At 42.5% G+C, this 13889-nt stretch overlaps 3 protein-coding genes across 7 annotated transcripts; 1 reads left to right on the top strand and 2 right to left on the bottom strand.

Annotated features, from left to right (window-relative positions):
• The first annotated feature begins 1869 nt into the window (after positions 1-1869).
• Positions 1870-5986, top strand: LOC134198488 (uncharacterized). Of its 3 annotated transcripts, XM_062667896.1 has the most exons (6): positions 1870-1935; positions 2076-2206; positions 2268-2366; positions 2607-2702; positions 5193-5463; positions 5528-5986. In XM_062667896.1, the coding sequence occupies exons 2-6, from the start codon at positions 2099-2101 to the stop codon at positions 5911-5913; spliced, it is 960 nt and encodes a 319-aa protein (XP_062523880.1). In that variant the 5' UTR covers positions 1870-1935; positions 2076-2098; the 3' UTR covers positions 5914-5986. The 3 variants fall into 3 exon arrangements, with proteins under 3 accessions (XP_062523880.1, XP_062523882.1, XP_062523881.1); XM_062667898.1 differs by lacking the exons at positions 1870-1935; positions 2076-2206; positions 2268-2366; positions 2607-2702 and adding exons at positions 3805-4796; positions 4870-5109 and having other exon boundaries at positions 5528-5984; XM_062667897.1 differs by lacking the exons at positions 1870-1935; positions 2076-2206; positions 2268-2366; positions 2607-2702 and adding an exon at positions 3805-5109 and having other exon boundaries at positions 5528-5984.
• Positions 5987-6126: 140 nt separating this feature from the next.
• On the bottom strand, positions 6127-7127 carry LOC134198489 (uncharacterized). Its single transcript, XM_062667900.1, has 2 exons — positions 6725-7127; positions 6127-6658 (listed from the first exon to the last, which is right to left on the bottom strand). Exons 1-2 carry the CDS (start codon positions 7021-7023, stop codon positions 6127-6129), a joined length of 831 nt encoding a protein of 276 aa, XP_062523884.1. The 5' UTR covers positions 7024-7127.
• Positions 7128-8489: 1362 nt separating this feature from the next.
• LOC134198490 (uncharacterized) lies at positions 8490-11168 on the bottom strand. 3 transcript variants are annotated; one of them, XR_009972852.1, is made up of 3 exons: positions 9822-11168; positions 8913-9736; positions 8490-8782 (listed from the first exon to the last, which is right to left on the bottom strand). XR_009972852.1 is itself a non-coding variant. In XM_062667901.1 (2 exons), exons 1-2 carry the CDS (start codon positions 9919-9921, stop codon positions 9432-9434), a joined length of 405 nt encoding a protein of 134 aa, XP_062523885.1. In that variant the 5' UTR covers positions 9922-11168; the 3' UTR covers positions 8490-9431. The 3 variants fall into 3 exon arrangements, 1 of the variants encoding a protein (XP_062523885.1); XR_009972851.1 differs by having other exon boundaries at positions 8490-9056; positions 9121-9736; XM_062667901.1 differs by having other exon boundaries at positions 8490-9736.
• Positions 11169-13889: the final 2721 nt, after the last annotated feature.

The following is a 13889-nucleotide window of genomic DNA, read 5'->3' as shown; positions in this document are numbered from 1 at the left end:
ACACACACACACACACACACACACACACAAACACACCGCGCACGCGCGCACACACGCATACGTACAAGGACACGCACACGCACAAGCACACGCACAAGCACACGCACACGCACACGCATTTACACAAGCACACGCATGTACACAAGCACACGCACACGCACAGAAACACGCTTAAGCACTCGCAAGCGCACCTGCACATGCACTCGTGCGCGCGCGCGCGCACACACACACACACACGCACACACACACACACGCACACACACACACACACACACACACACACACACACACACACACACACACACCGCGCCCGCGCGCACACACGCATACGTACAAGGACACGCACACGCAGATGCACACACTAACTCACAAGCACACAAACACAAACACACAACACGCACACGTACACGCACACGCACACGCAAACGTACACGCATTCGCATAAGTACACACACACACACACACACACACACACACACACACACACACACACACACACACACACACACACACACACACACACACACGCACACACACGCACACACACACACAAGGAGAAATAAGCACATTTATCACGAACACGTTCTACAATGTCGTAGGTGGAGTTGATGCTAACGTCTTTGTGCCTCCATCGCAATGCAAAAGCCCAGTCGCTAGAGGGAACTGAAAAGTCTAAAGACAAACAAATTTTGCAGTTATGCATGTGTATCACTTTCTCGTTGCTTCTTTGTTGCTAACGTTTGTAGTTTCAGTTTTATTTGTTTGTCATTGACGTTTTTGCTGCTTAGATTGCAATTTTAATTTTTGACTTGCTCATTCTTAGTGTTAGTTTCGTCAAGCTGTAAATTAAATAATTTTTCTGTCCATAGAATTTCAATACAACGTATACTATCTACACGGTCGTTACTGATAACTAGACAAAATTTGGGACTATATATACACACTATAATAGCATATATACAAAAGGTCCATAAATCAGCACTTTAGTATGTAAAACTTCTTTGTAATTGATAGTAAATTTATAGAATTAATATATTTCACTACTATACCTTCTCGTATATTTATACAAAACAGTTTGCGTGAAATTCTTGTATTACTAAGAATAACATTTTCATGTTGTAAGCCGTTCCTAGTGCATTATTTATGTATAGATTTCTTGAGATCATCTTCAGCATGTCAAACTACAATCATATTTACTATCATCCTTACTATCATCCTTCTTAGAATCTAGCATGTTTGCGAGCAAACATGTCAATTATTTCTTCTACATCCGTTGAGTAATTTTCTATAAAGTAGTGCTAGACTACTCAGCCTATCTTATTTGTCTCATAATGGACTTGAAGTATTTTTTTGAGACGGGTGTACGCACTGAAATTAACACTTGGAGATATAGTCAAGAGGCCAGTGTGCAATGTGTATAGTCGAAGACGACAGTTGATGTTTGAAACATAATGTCTAATATATAGCGAGGCTACATGCAGTCAAACGATTAACACGTACTTCCAGGTAAGCCAGTAGAAATATTGATATGAAACTCTATGGCATCTCATACTTTGTTGCGAATGACGTGTTTTACGTGACTGCCTTTTTGGAGCTCCGCGTGTTTCCGCTCGGATTGTATCCATCGCAGCACATTAGTAAGTTAATTAATTTACAATACTGTATGTATCTGTTCTAGAGTTTTATTTTTCGCCATTGAGACAGGGAAAAGGTAATTAAGTAGCCGACAACCAAGTTTTTTTATTTAGAACAACTGACAGAGAAGTTTACAAAGCCGAGATATCGATAACTAGATCGCAAATCTGCACGTGACTCACGTAACTCACGTGACTAAATTTAGAAATTAGTAGGCGCATGCGTACAATAAACGTCGAATTTGGTCCTAGTGGGGTCCCGATCGCGTTTGATCAATCGGTGGGAGTGCAGCATTTCTTAGTAAGCTAGATTGAGTGTAATGTAATAGTTATGATATTGAAGTGTACGTTTGTCGTGTGAGAGTGCCGTGTTCAGCGATTTCTCGTTTGTGAGTGAAATTGTAAAGGCTTGTTGTTCTTGATGTGTTGATGTGATGTTAGAAAGAGGAAGCCACACATTGGACATGGATATCGATAGTATGTTAGTGCTGGCTGTAAAGGACGACAAAATTGATGAGGTGGATAGGCTTTTGAAATCAAGAGCCTCACCTGATGCGTGTGATGCTGATCATGTATGTTATTGACTGAGTGACTCGTTTTATTGTTTGTTGATAACAACTCACTCTATTCTAGCAATATCCTGTACTTGTGATAGCTTGTAATAGAGGCTGCAGTTCTAGTGCACGTAGTTTGATAACGAAAGGAGCGAATGTGAACAAAACTACTCCTCATGTAAGTGTTGAGAGTAAATGGAATGAATGAGTGACATAGGGGCTCTTGGCACTGGTTAGTTTCTCGTAGACATATATCTGTTGTGATGGCAATATCTCTCAAATATATATGAATGAATGAATGACTGACTCACTGAATGGATGAATGAATAGAATGATATTTCAATGATGTAATGAGATTTGTGATAGGACGAATATTACATTAAATACAAATAATAAAACACAATTATTGGTATTGCAGGGTACGACTGCTCTAATGTCTGCGGCATCTCATGGTTATGAGTCAATAATTGTTATGTTATTATCAGCTAATGCTGATGGTAATCTGAAGAGTAAGGTGAGTGTTTGTATTTGTTGTTGTTGTATGTGTTGATGTGATGTATGAGATGTTATGTACTAATAATAAATGTATTAATATTGAATATTATAATTTTATTTAATTAATAGAAAGTGGAGAAATACAAACAATTTGTAGAAATTTGTTTTATAGATATTGGTTGGTTTTAAAGGGAAGTCCAACAAAAATGAACCTACCTTGTATGACTAGATCTTACCAAGACAAATCGATCGGTATAAATTACTCTGTTATCTTCGCTTTTGTATATGAGAACGAGCGATGTTACTGTGATGTACAACGCCCACGCACCTGCTCCGCGCTGCCTGGTCGACTAAGCTCCGCCCACTGCAAATGAATCAATGCGTTTATGGATGACTGCTACGGATATATCGAAAATGACGAATGTGAATGCGAAAATATTATGAAGATCTGCCTTCTTGCCATCAGTGGTTCCTCTCTAAAGTATAATGGTGTCGGTAGAGTTGTTTTCCTGTCAGACTTTGAAGCAGAATTCCTCAATACCACGGCTTACTTGTTTATCCTTGTTCTTTTAATATCTGAAGAGAAACTTTCAGAGCGCTGTCTGGCGTGTGCTACAGAGGACGTTCCTATTTTCACATCCGGTCTGCTCACTTTCTTTTACCGCTGATTGGTAGAAGGTTACAATCCCGGATGTAAAAATAGGATCATCCTCTGTAGCACACGCCAGACGGTGCGCTGAACGTTTCTCTTCGGATATTAAAAGAACAAGGATAAACAAATACTCAAGCACAAGTTTGTTCTGTAGGTAAGCTGTGGTATTGAGGAATTCTGCTTCAAAGTCTGGCAGGAAAACAGCTCTACTGACACCATTTTACTTTAGAGAGGAACCACTGACTGCAAGAAGGCAGATCTTCATAATATCTCGCATTCACATTCGACATTCTTGATATATCCGTTATAAACGCATTGATTCATTTGCAGTAGGCGGAGCTTAATCGACCAGGAAGCGCGGAGCAGGCACGTGGGCGTTGCACATCACAGAAACATTGCTCGTTCTTGTACACAAAAGCGAAGATAACGGAGTAACTTATACCGATTGATTTGTCTTGGTAAGATCTCATACAAGTTAAGTTCATTTTTGTTGGACTTCCCCTTTAAGTATATTATTATTTATATGTCTGTATGTATGCATGTATGTCTGTTTGTCCTTTTGTTTGTCCCTGGTTTGTCTGTCTGCTTTCTTCTTTCTTTCTGTTTCTTTGTGTCTGTGTTGAAGATCATTTACTATAAACATCAAAGCTAATACAGTGAACATTATATCGCTAACAAGTTAGTAACTAAAAGTCCAAGATGAATGACCATAATGTTGAATTTACGAAAAGAATCTGTCTGTCAGTATCTCTGCCTGTCTCACTGTGAAAGAACATTTATTGAAAACTTCAACGCTAATACAGATAACGCTAAGAGTTCAAGATAAACGACCATAGTGGTCGTAGAAGAACAACTCTAATTAACAGCCATCTGATGTTTGTAGCTATCATCTACAGAGTCATTACTACAAACTATTCTGTCAATCTTTTTAGCTAACACACTACTATTGCAACGTTGTAATGTTAACGTTGTAATGTTATAGTATTGACAGTATTCACCGCCAGTATGTTTTAAGTTTAATCGAATTCAGCTTTCCATCTTCATCACGTGTTCTTAGTGAGATCTGGTGAAGAAGCTTCTCTCCACTATTCCCTCAATGTCCAAAATGTGTGTCTGTCTGTCTGTCTGTCTGTCTGTCTGTCTGCTTGTCTGTCTGCCTGCTTGTCTGTCTGTCTCTTTGTATGTATGTCTGTGTGTCTTTGTGTCTGTGTGTCTTTGTGTCTGTGTGTCTTTGTGTCTTTGTGTCTCTGTGTCTGTCTCTGTCTGTCTGTCTGTCTGTCTGTCTGTCTGTCTGTCTGTCTGTCTGTCTGTCAATTTCATTTATGGAAACACAAACTCTACGTTACATTTCTAACACTAAATGCAAACAAGCTACTGAGTTCAGCTTCAATTTAGTGCAAGCTACTGTGATAGTCTCTATTCAGAGGAGGACGATTACTAACGTGTGCACTTTGAGGGCGGGTTAGTTTTCAACCAATGAGCAATGGTGAAATCCCGTACCCTATTATGTGGTTTGTCTCATTGCATGCTGCAGTGTCGTGGAAGCAACATCCGGCAATGGCGGTAGTTGTCATCTTGAGGGGCTGCGAATCGTTCTATTACAATCTCCCTTGTTTTCCCCGTACTGGATGCAAGACTAACGCGTATTCGTATGGCTTCATTGAATGAAAGTGGCAAGCAAGGTGTTGCTTTTGATGGATTCTGCCGCCCGGCGTTGCTTCATGGCGTTACACTACCCCAACGTGTACCTCCAATTGTCTCATTTGACATTCAGGCAAGTCTGATCTACTAGTAGCTATAATCTGAGGAAACCTGTAGAATTGATGGCCTACTCTTTTGCTAATTAATTCTTTGCAGCTGTCAAGTGTGGAGACAGACATCTTTCAGAATCCGCGCCCACTGTTTCCTGCAGTAGATTGTCCAGTTATATGGGAGTGGGCAGTGTGTGATCAACATGCCCATGTAGACGTAACGCTCTCATGCCTCGAAGGAGCGTCATCGTATCTTCAACAAGAAGTAAGCTACCACTTTGAGGGTGAGAAGGAAGACAGTGGTGAAGACTTGCCCGACGTTTTTGGAGCCATCGAGGCAGCAGAAGAATCTGACAGCGGATCAGAAGAAGTCTATGGTGGGTTGAAATGCGTTCGTGAATATTTGTTTTGGAGCGTGTTAAGTATTTTTGTCGTCTATAGAGGACAAAGCCACATTCAAATGCTTGGGATGCACAAAAGAAAGGACTTACCAGGAATGCCTAAAAGCGGCTAGAGAGAAAATGGAGCAGGACACGTTTGTGCCTATTCGTCTACTTAAAGAGAACAGCAATCCTGTAGATCAACAAGCAGTATCTTTTCAATGTCAACTGCAACAAGGCGGAGGTTGGACTACATTTGGATATGTTGCAAGAGAGCTGACAGGATATGTTAGAAAAGCAATGGACAGTAACCAAGTGCGTAGTGTTTCTTTTAAATGGGTGAAGTGGAGAAGCTGGGCAAGGTCTGGGATGGGCTATTATGCAGCTATAGATGTAGTTATACGAGGGTGCTGGGCACATGCTCTTCACGCAAAATCCAGCTTCTGATAGTAGTTAGTGTGCAGTGTACCTTAGCAATATAATATTGAATATATGGTCTAGACACCTATGTGCTGAACACAGTAAAGTATGGTGTTTTCCTGTCTCCTTGTCAGTCTGTCTGTCTGTCTGTTAGTCTGTCTCCTAACCTGTTTGTCCGTGTCAGTGTGGTCTACCTAGGATGTGTATGTTAACCATTATCTCAAACAAGTCTCCCAAATGTCAATAAGTACTAGTAGTAGAATCTCTTCCTGGTTGTGGCAGTTGTGGTGGTTGAGGTAATACAGGTGGATTGCTGTGAAATTGCTGCCTTATTGTTTTAGTTCCTCTCACTGGCATTGATGCCCTGCCGACAAGGATCTGTCCTACATCTTCTCTTCGAGGTAGCCGTAGAAAATCAAGTCTTTCCCTGCTATCGCTAGTGGGACTGTCAAAACAGGGAATGTCATGTATTCTGAAACGGTTCTTGTCACTTGTGTGGTAGTAGAATAGCAGATCGGGGTCTATTCTCTTTATAAACTCGTTGCAAATGACCCTCCATCGGTTTTGTATCGCTTTGAGACTGTAATTTAGTCCAAGTTGATTGTGGAGGATCGAAAAGAAACATTCCACATCATCACTTGAAGAGGCCCTGGGATGCTCCGGAATCTCATGTAGTTTCGATGATTGCCGTCGGCGATACTCCTGACTCTCAATGTTGGTTAGGACGGCAATTAGAGTTTCTCGGCTGAATCCTCTGATGCCTTTCACTGGCCTGCAACACAAGTTTTTGTGAACCACCTCTGAAAATGGTATTAATTAACCAGTTAACTACACTCACTGATTTACTTCTAGATAACTGAAGTCATAACTCTGTCTATGCCAAGGCATTAATTCATCCAAGACATATTGAAGCATCTCATAATTGTATTTGCATCGTTTAAGCTGTGATATTCCTCGTCCATCAGAAGCAACATGCCAATTGCACACTGTTTGCACATAAACAGCCTCGTTTGTGTAACCTCTTTGTCTTAGATACTGGGCAACAGACTTAGAAAAGATCCTTTCGGCATCTTCTACGTTTTGCTTCCTTTGCCCTGAAAGCGCCACGTAGGTTAGACATGTCTCTGGCGATTTCATTGCTTCTTGCAATCTCTCCAGGTGACAACCTTTTGGACCACCACTTCTTGTGTGACTAGCTATCCTCTGTTTCAGATGTAAACTTAGTAGACAAAAATTGATTAATTCTGGTGTTATTACCATTAACACATGATTGCGGTCTTCTCTTTCGTGAAATGGCTGCCCTGTGACTTTATCAATCTCAGGCTGGTAAGCAAATATGAGGAAGTTCTGCCCTTGTTTCTCCAGGTCCAGTATTTTGTGACGATAAAACAACTGGGCAATGATGGATCGCAGACAGTCCTTTCTTGTTTCTAATGCTGTTAGGACCTGAGTATAGAAAAGGACACGAAGGGATGTACATACTGTGTTTACTTGCAAGAAAAAGTCCAAACTTCCATTCCAAGCATGAGGAGTGAATCCATGTAGAACCGTTTTTATCCTCAGTTTTGCAATGCTGTCCCAATATGGTAGACCAGATTTCTGCCATGACTGTAACTGCATCAGGATTTCTCTTGTGATAGCTGGATGACTGACTACAGCTTCAGGTGGATTAGGTAGTTCTGCAGAAATTATGTTTTGTTATCATTATCAGTCCATTAGTTATGAAAAAGGAGTAAACCTTTCAATGTTAGCATTAGAAGCATCTTGTTGTAGCTGAGACGAGATACTTGAGCACGAGAGTCTGATCTAATTTGAAGCATGTTGGTTGGTCCAGTTGATCCTAAATTTCTTAGGCTGTTGAATTCACCATCAGTTACCAATCCTAATTACAAATTTAAAATCAAAGTTACAGAAGAAATCAGCCTACAAATTACTGATCTATTTACTCATACCAACAACTTCCATGTTACGACTTTTCATTTCCATTTTCAGTTTGTTGGTAAGATGTCTCATCATGCTGTCCTTTAGTCCTCTATACGGTAGCAACTGAACAGGCAAAGCATACGGTTTTTCTCCTTCTAGTTTCAGGGCTGACCATGAAAACCATTGTATGTGAGGCTGCCTGTCTTTGCTTCCTCACTATCCCTTGAACAAGAGACTCTATTCTACATCTAATTTCTGCCAGCTTAGATTGTGTTCTTTGACTGTCTTGTCTTTGAAGAGATGTAATGGCGAGGTCTACCTCAGCCACTGTTTCAACTGCCCACTGGCATTCATTCAACAAGAACTGGTACTCCCTCACATCCCACTCTAACTCAGTCACCACTTTTGTTGGCTGACTGACCTTCAGCTTGTCCAGTTCAGATGTTTTGGATTCTAGAGCTTCAAAATGCATTGATAGGAAATTATCATTATTACTATGTAATTAATTAATTAATTAATTAAGTTGTCTTTACTTACCACTTTGCAAATATTGAAGATCTTCAGTCAATTCAGACTGAAGTGTAGAAAGTACAAGCCTGGTCTGTGAAGTGCTGCTCTTTCCAATACTAGAAATGTCTTTGAGATGGTCTCTGTACTTCTTGTATGTTTTTTGCAGTGTCCCATCATTCAAGTCAACATCTCCAGACCATTCAAGGCGGACAGATTCATGGAGACCAGGAATGACATCGCATCCATCAGCTTTTATCCACCATCGAGCACCTGGATTGAATTCAGAAGCTTTGTCCAAAGTTGTGCCCTGTTGTTTGAACAAGACAATTAATCTTCACTTGTACAAGAAGAAACCCAGCTTATGTAGCTAGCTCACCTGAATTTCTGTAGTTTTGAAAATTCCAGTATTGACTACACGAGTTCTCAGTGTAGACAATGACAAAGAAGCATTGTTTATCTTAGCCTACAAAATCATACTACTAAGAGATGCAAGGCTACCAATCATTGTCATGCACAATTTGCAGGAACAAAAGCATTGTCAAACTAAGACACTGCTTACATTGAAAAATTAATTGCTATGGATTTCAGCTTACATTTCCCGGGATCATGGTGCTTTTCAATCCAGAGTGTTCATCATGCTGCCAGGCAGGGCCATTGTGCAAACAGTGCCATTTCATACCAAATTCAGCATACATGGTGCCCAACCAGTCCTCATAATCACGGGGGCATTTTGGAACCTAAAATAAAAGAACAAAGCATATGTAGATCAAGTACTGGCTAAGACAAGAATACTAAAATCACATTGCTGTAATGGCTGGCATTGAAAAAATTTATCTGATGTTCAATGTATCCTGTTGGCATTCTGTTGAGAGGCAGTCTGGTGGGATGGCCAGAAGTGTCAGGAAGAGAGCAACAACGTATCAAGCCATATATAATGTTGCTTCGGCCAGCCTCCTTTAAATTTTTCATTGCTTTTAATGAAAGTTCAATAAAGGCATCATCAACACCTTCCACTTGGCTTTGAGCAGCAATGAAAGCAAACAGACTTCCAAGCACTTCAATCTACCACATATTAGAAATTACATAGTAGAAAAGCCTAAAGATTACCTGCTTCAAACCTGGAACCTCAATGGTTGAGACTTCAGAAAATCAGCCCTCTGTGATTGAAAACACTCAGTCTGGGTACTGGCAGTTGGTGTTGTTGTGGCTGGCTGGAATTCTACATTACTGTGAACACTTGTCTTTGTCTTGCCAGCTTTGGGTCTCTTTGATTTCAGGATTAGAGAGGCAACAGCTAGCACAGATTGGTCTTCTGCATCTACGCCCTCAAGGTCAATACCATAATGGATCTCTGCATCAGTGACAGTAGCAAATCTCTTAGCAAGATGGCCAATAACACGAAAACGACAAGACGATGCTAGAAAAACGATAAACAGTGACTACTGTGTTGTGCTCATGCAACCAGAACAGTCATTATATTGTCTATTTGGTATTTGACATACCTGTTCGGTTAAAGTCACCATTCAAATTGTCATAGAGAAATCTAGATGCTTCTTCCCACTTACAGTTACCACTATAGTACTTGGGCCATGCTGAAGGCATGTGCCCTCTTGTACATGTAGAGCGATTTCGGTCGCTACGCGAAAATAAGGACAGGTAAATCGTAGGTTGATTGCCCACGTACGATCAACAATGGTCATTCCTTTCTCATGTGAACAATAGAAGAGCTAGCACCTGCAACCACAAAGAAACGGAACAATTCTAGCTGACAAAGTAAGTATGTACGAAACACTTTCTCAGGCGATTTTGTTGAACAAGATGACACGTTCCATTGTCTAGACAATATCTAGAAGCAGCAACATATTAGAAAGTTTCTACAATAAGTAAAATTCGCTACTTCAAACTATAGGCGTGGCATTAGCGCACGTTAGTAATCGTTCTCCTCTGGTCTCTATCGTATATGTTCTCATCTACTTCTCCAGGGAAGACACGAGTCAGCTTGTGGAGGACTGTCTCTGTCTGTTTGTCTATCACATAAATTTTTCAAACTTGAACTAAGATACAATATCAGTAACCCCTAATTCCTTGTCTATGAAGTGTTCCTAAAACAACTACATACTACAAAATGAGACATATATGTCCCTGTCTAAATCTAGTTGGTTTGACTGCTACAGTAACTCCAGAGAGAGGTAAGGAAAGGAGGGTAGATGGGGAACATGGGAGGGTGGATGAGAACATTGAACAGAATGCGAAAGAAACGACGACATGGTGACTGACAATTCAGAGAGAACAAATAGAAGCTCCAAGAGCAGATTTGGTTGAAACAGCAACTCTAGAAAGCGGTGATAATTGAGGGAAGGTATACAGAGGTGGCAGGCATGTGGGTCGGATCATGGAACAACAAATGTAACAAACAACAACACAATGACTGACAATTTAGAGAGAGCAAGTAGAAGCTTCATGAGCAGGTTTGGCTGCGACAACAACTCCAAAGAGCACCGACAAAGGGAGGGAAGATGGAGACGAAAGATGATTATGAGTGAATGAGAACTTTGGACAGCAGACAAAAGAAGTAACGACATTATGAATGACAATCCAGAGTCGGTGCAGACATGTAGCCAAGTGAGAAAATAAAGAAACAAATACATACTAGCTAACAGCAACAGTTGGGATCCATAAATGGGCAACGATGTCACTGGGACGGTAGCAGCCAAAGTTACACACTTCAACTCGAACCTTCTCTCGTCTTTGCTTTTTGTTGAAGTCTTCACTGTACTCACAACAAAGAAAGGCAACTCATCCAACATTCGGGATCTGTCTGTTTGTGTGTGTGTGTGTGTGTGTGTGTGTGTGTGTGTGTGTGTGTGTGTGTGTGTGTGTGTGTGTGTGTGTGTGTGTGTGTGTGTGTGTGTGTGTGTGTGTGTGTGTGTGTGTGTGTGTGTGTGTGTGTGTGTGTGTGTGTGTGTGTGTGTGTGTGTGTGTGTGTGTGTGTGTGTGTGTGTGTGTGTGTGTGTGTGTGTGTGTGTGTGTGTGTGTGTGTGTGTGTGTGTGTGTGTGTGTGTGTGTGTGTGTGTGTGTGTGTGTGTGTGTGTGTGTGTGTGTGTGTGTGTGTGTGTGTGTGTGTGTGTGTGTGTGTGTGTGTGTGTGTGTGTGTGTGTGTGTGTGTGTGTGTGTGTGTGTGTGTGTGTGTGTGTGTGTGTGTGTGTGTGTGTGTGTGTGTGTGTGTGTGTGTGTGTGTGTGTGTGTGTGTGTGTGTGTGTGTGTGTGTGTGTGTGTGTGTGTGTGTGTGTGTGTGTGTGTGTGTGTGTGTGTGTGTGTGTGTGTGTGTGTGTGTGTGTGTGTGTGTGTGTGTGTGTGTGTGTGTGTGTGTGTGTGTGTGTGTGTGTGTGTGTGTGTGTGTGTGTGTGTGTGTGTGTGTGTGTGTGTGTGTGTGTGTGTGTGTGTGTGTGTGTGTGTGTGTGTGTGTGTGTGTGTGTGTGTGTGTGTGTGTGTGTGTGTGTGTGTGTGTGTGTGTGTGTGTGTGTGTGTGTGTGTGTGTGTGTGTGTGTGTGTGTGTGTGTGTGTGTGTGTGTGTGTGTGTGTGTGTGTGTGTGTGTGTGTGTGTGTGTGTGTGTGTGTGTGTGTGTGTGTGTGTGTGTGTGTGTGTGTGTGTGTGTGTGTGTGTGTGTGTGTGTGTGTGTGTGTGTGTGTGTGTGTGTGTGTGTGTGTGTGTGTGTGTGTGTGTGTGTGTGTGTGTGTGTGTGTGTGTGTGTGTGTGTGTGTGTGTGTGTGTGTGTGTGTGTGTGTGTGTGTGTGTGTGTGTGTGTGTGTGTGTGTGTGTGTGTGTGTGTGTGTGTGTGTGTGTGTGTGTGTGTGTGTGTGTGTGTGTGTGTGTGTGTGTGTGTGTGTGTGTGTGTGTGTGTGTGTGTGTGTGTGTGTGTGTGTGTGTGTGTGTGTGTGTGTGTGTGTGTGTGTGTGTGTGTGTGTGTGTGTGTGTGTGTGTGTGTGTGTGTGTGTGTGTGTGTGTGTGTGTGTGTGTGTGTGTGTGTGTGTGTGTGTGTGTGTGTGTGTGTGTGTGTGTGTGTGTGTGTGTGTGTGTGTGTGTGTGTGTGTGTGTGTGTGTGTGTGTGTGTGTGTGTGTGTGTGTGTGTGTGTGTGTGTGTGTGTGTGTGTGTGTGTGTGTGTGTGTGTGTGTGTGTGTGTGTGTGTGTGTGTGTGTGTGTGTGTGTGTGTGTGTGTGTGTGTGTGTGTGTGTGTGTGTGTGTGTGTGTGTGTGTGTGTGTGTGTGTGTGTGTGTGTGTGTGTGTGTGTGTGTGTGTGTGTGTGTGTGTGTGTGTGTGTGTGTGTGTGTGTGTGTGTGTGTGTGTGTGTGTGTGTGTGTGTGTGTGTGTGTGTGTGTGTGTGTGTGTGTGTGTGTGTGTGTGTGTGTGTGTGTGTGTGTGTGTGTGTGTGTGTGTGTGTGTGTGTGTGTGTGTGTGTGTGTGTGTGTGTGTGTGTGTGTGTGTGTGTGTGTGTGTGTGTGTGTGTGTGTGTGTGTGTGTGTGTGTGTGTGTGTGTGTGTGTGTGTGTGTGTGTGTGTGTGTGTGTGTGTGTGTGTGTGTGTGTGTGTGTGTGTGTGTGTGTGTGTGTGTGTGTGTGTGTGTGTGTGTGTGTGTGTGTGTGTGTGTGTGTGTGTGTGTGTGTGTGTGTGTGTGTGTGTGTGTGTGTGTGTGTGTGTGTGTGTGTGTGTGTGTGTGTGTGTGTGTGTGTGTGTGTGTGTGTGTGTGTGTGTGTGTGTGTGTGTGTGTGTGTGTGTGTGTGTGTGTGTGTGTGTGTGTGTGTGTGTGTGTGTGTGTGTGTGTGTGTGTGTGTGTGTGTGTGTGTGTGTGTGTGTGTGTGTGTGTGTGTGTGTGTGTGTGTGTGTGTGTGTGTGTGTGTGTGTGTGTGTGTGTGTGTGTGTGTGTGTGTGTGTGTGTGTGTGTGTGTGTGTGTGTGTGTGTGTGTGTGTGTGTGTGTGTGTGTGTGTGTGTGTGTGTGTGTGTGTGTGTGTGTGTGTGTGTGTGTGTGTGTGTGTGTGTGTGTGTGTGTGTGTGTGTGTGTGTGTGTGTGTGTGTGTGTGTGTGTGTGTGTGTGTGTGTGTGTGTGTGTGTGTGTGTGTGTGTGTGTGTGTGTGTGTGTGTGTGTGTGTGTGTGTGTGTGTGTGTGTGTGTGTGTGTGTGTGTGTGTGTGTGTGTGTGTGTGTGTGTGTGTGTGTGTGTGTGTGTGTGTGTGTGTGTGTGTGTGTGTGTGTGTGTGTGTGTGTGTGTGTGTGTGTGTGTGTGTGTGTGTGTGTGTGTGTGTGTGTGTGTGTGTGTGTGTGTGTGTGTGTGTGTGTGTGTGTGTGTGTGTGTGTGTGTGTGTGTGTGTGTGTGTGTGTGTGTGTGTGTGTGTGTGTGTGTGTGTGTGTGTGTGTGTGTGTGTGTGTGTGTGTGTGTGTGTGTGTGTGTGTGTGTGTGTGTGTGTGTGTGTGTGTGTGTGTGTGTGTGTGTGTGTGTGTGTGTGTGTGTGTGTGTGTGTGTGTGTGTGTGTGTGTGTGTGTGTGTGTGTGTGTGTGTGTGTGTGTGTGTGTGTGT

This window comes from Corticium candelabrum, chromosome 2 (genome assembly GCF_963422355.1).
Source record: "Corticium candelabrum chromosome 2, ooCorCand1.1, whole genome shotgun sequence".
Taxonomy (NCBI): Eukaryota; Metazoa; Porifera; class Homoscleromorpha; order Homosclerophorida; family Plakinidae; genus Corticium; species Corticium candelabrum.
This window is presented reverse-complemented; position numbering and strand designations above follow the sequence as displayed.

Excerpts from the sequence above, each read along its gene's own strand:
- LOC134198489 (XM_062667900.1), bottom strand. The coding sequence starts at position 7,023 with ATGAAATCGCCAGAGACATGTCTAACCTACGTGGCGCTTTCAGGGCAA. Across the intron at positions 6,659-6,724 it reads AGTTATCTAGAAGTAAATCA|GCCAGTGAAAGGCATCAGAG; the intron begins GTGAGTGTAGTT and ends CTTGTGTTGCAG.
- LOC134198488 (XM_062667896.1), top strand. The coding sequence starts at position 2,099 with ATGGATATCGATAGTATGTTAGTGCTGGCTGTAAAGGACGACAAAATT. Across the intron at positions 2,207-2,267 it reads ATGCGTGTGATGCTGATCAT|CAATATCCTGTACTTGTGAT; the intron begins GTATGTTATTGA and ends ACTCTATTCTAG. Across the intron at positions 5,464-5,527 it reads CGGATCAGAAGAAGTCTATG|AGGACAAAGCCACATTCAAA; the intron begins GTGGGTTGAAAT and ends TGTCGTCTATAG.
- LOC134198490 (XM_062667901.1), bottom strand. The coding sequence starts at position 9,921 with ATGCCTTCAGCATGGCCCAAGTACTATAGTGGTAACTGTAAGTGGGAA. Across the intron at positions 9,737-9,821 it reads TGGTGACTTTAACCGAACAG|CATCGTCTTGTCGTTTTCGT; the intron begins GTATGTCAAATA and ends TCGTTTTTCTAG.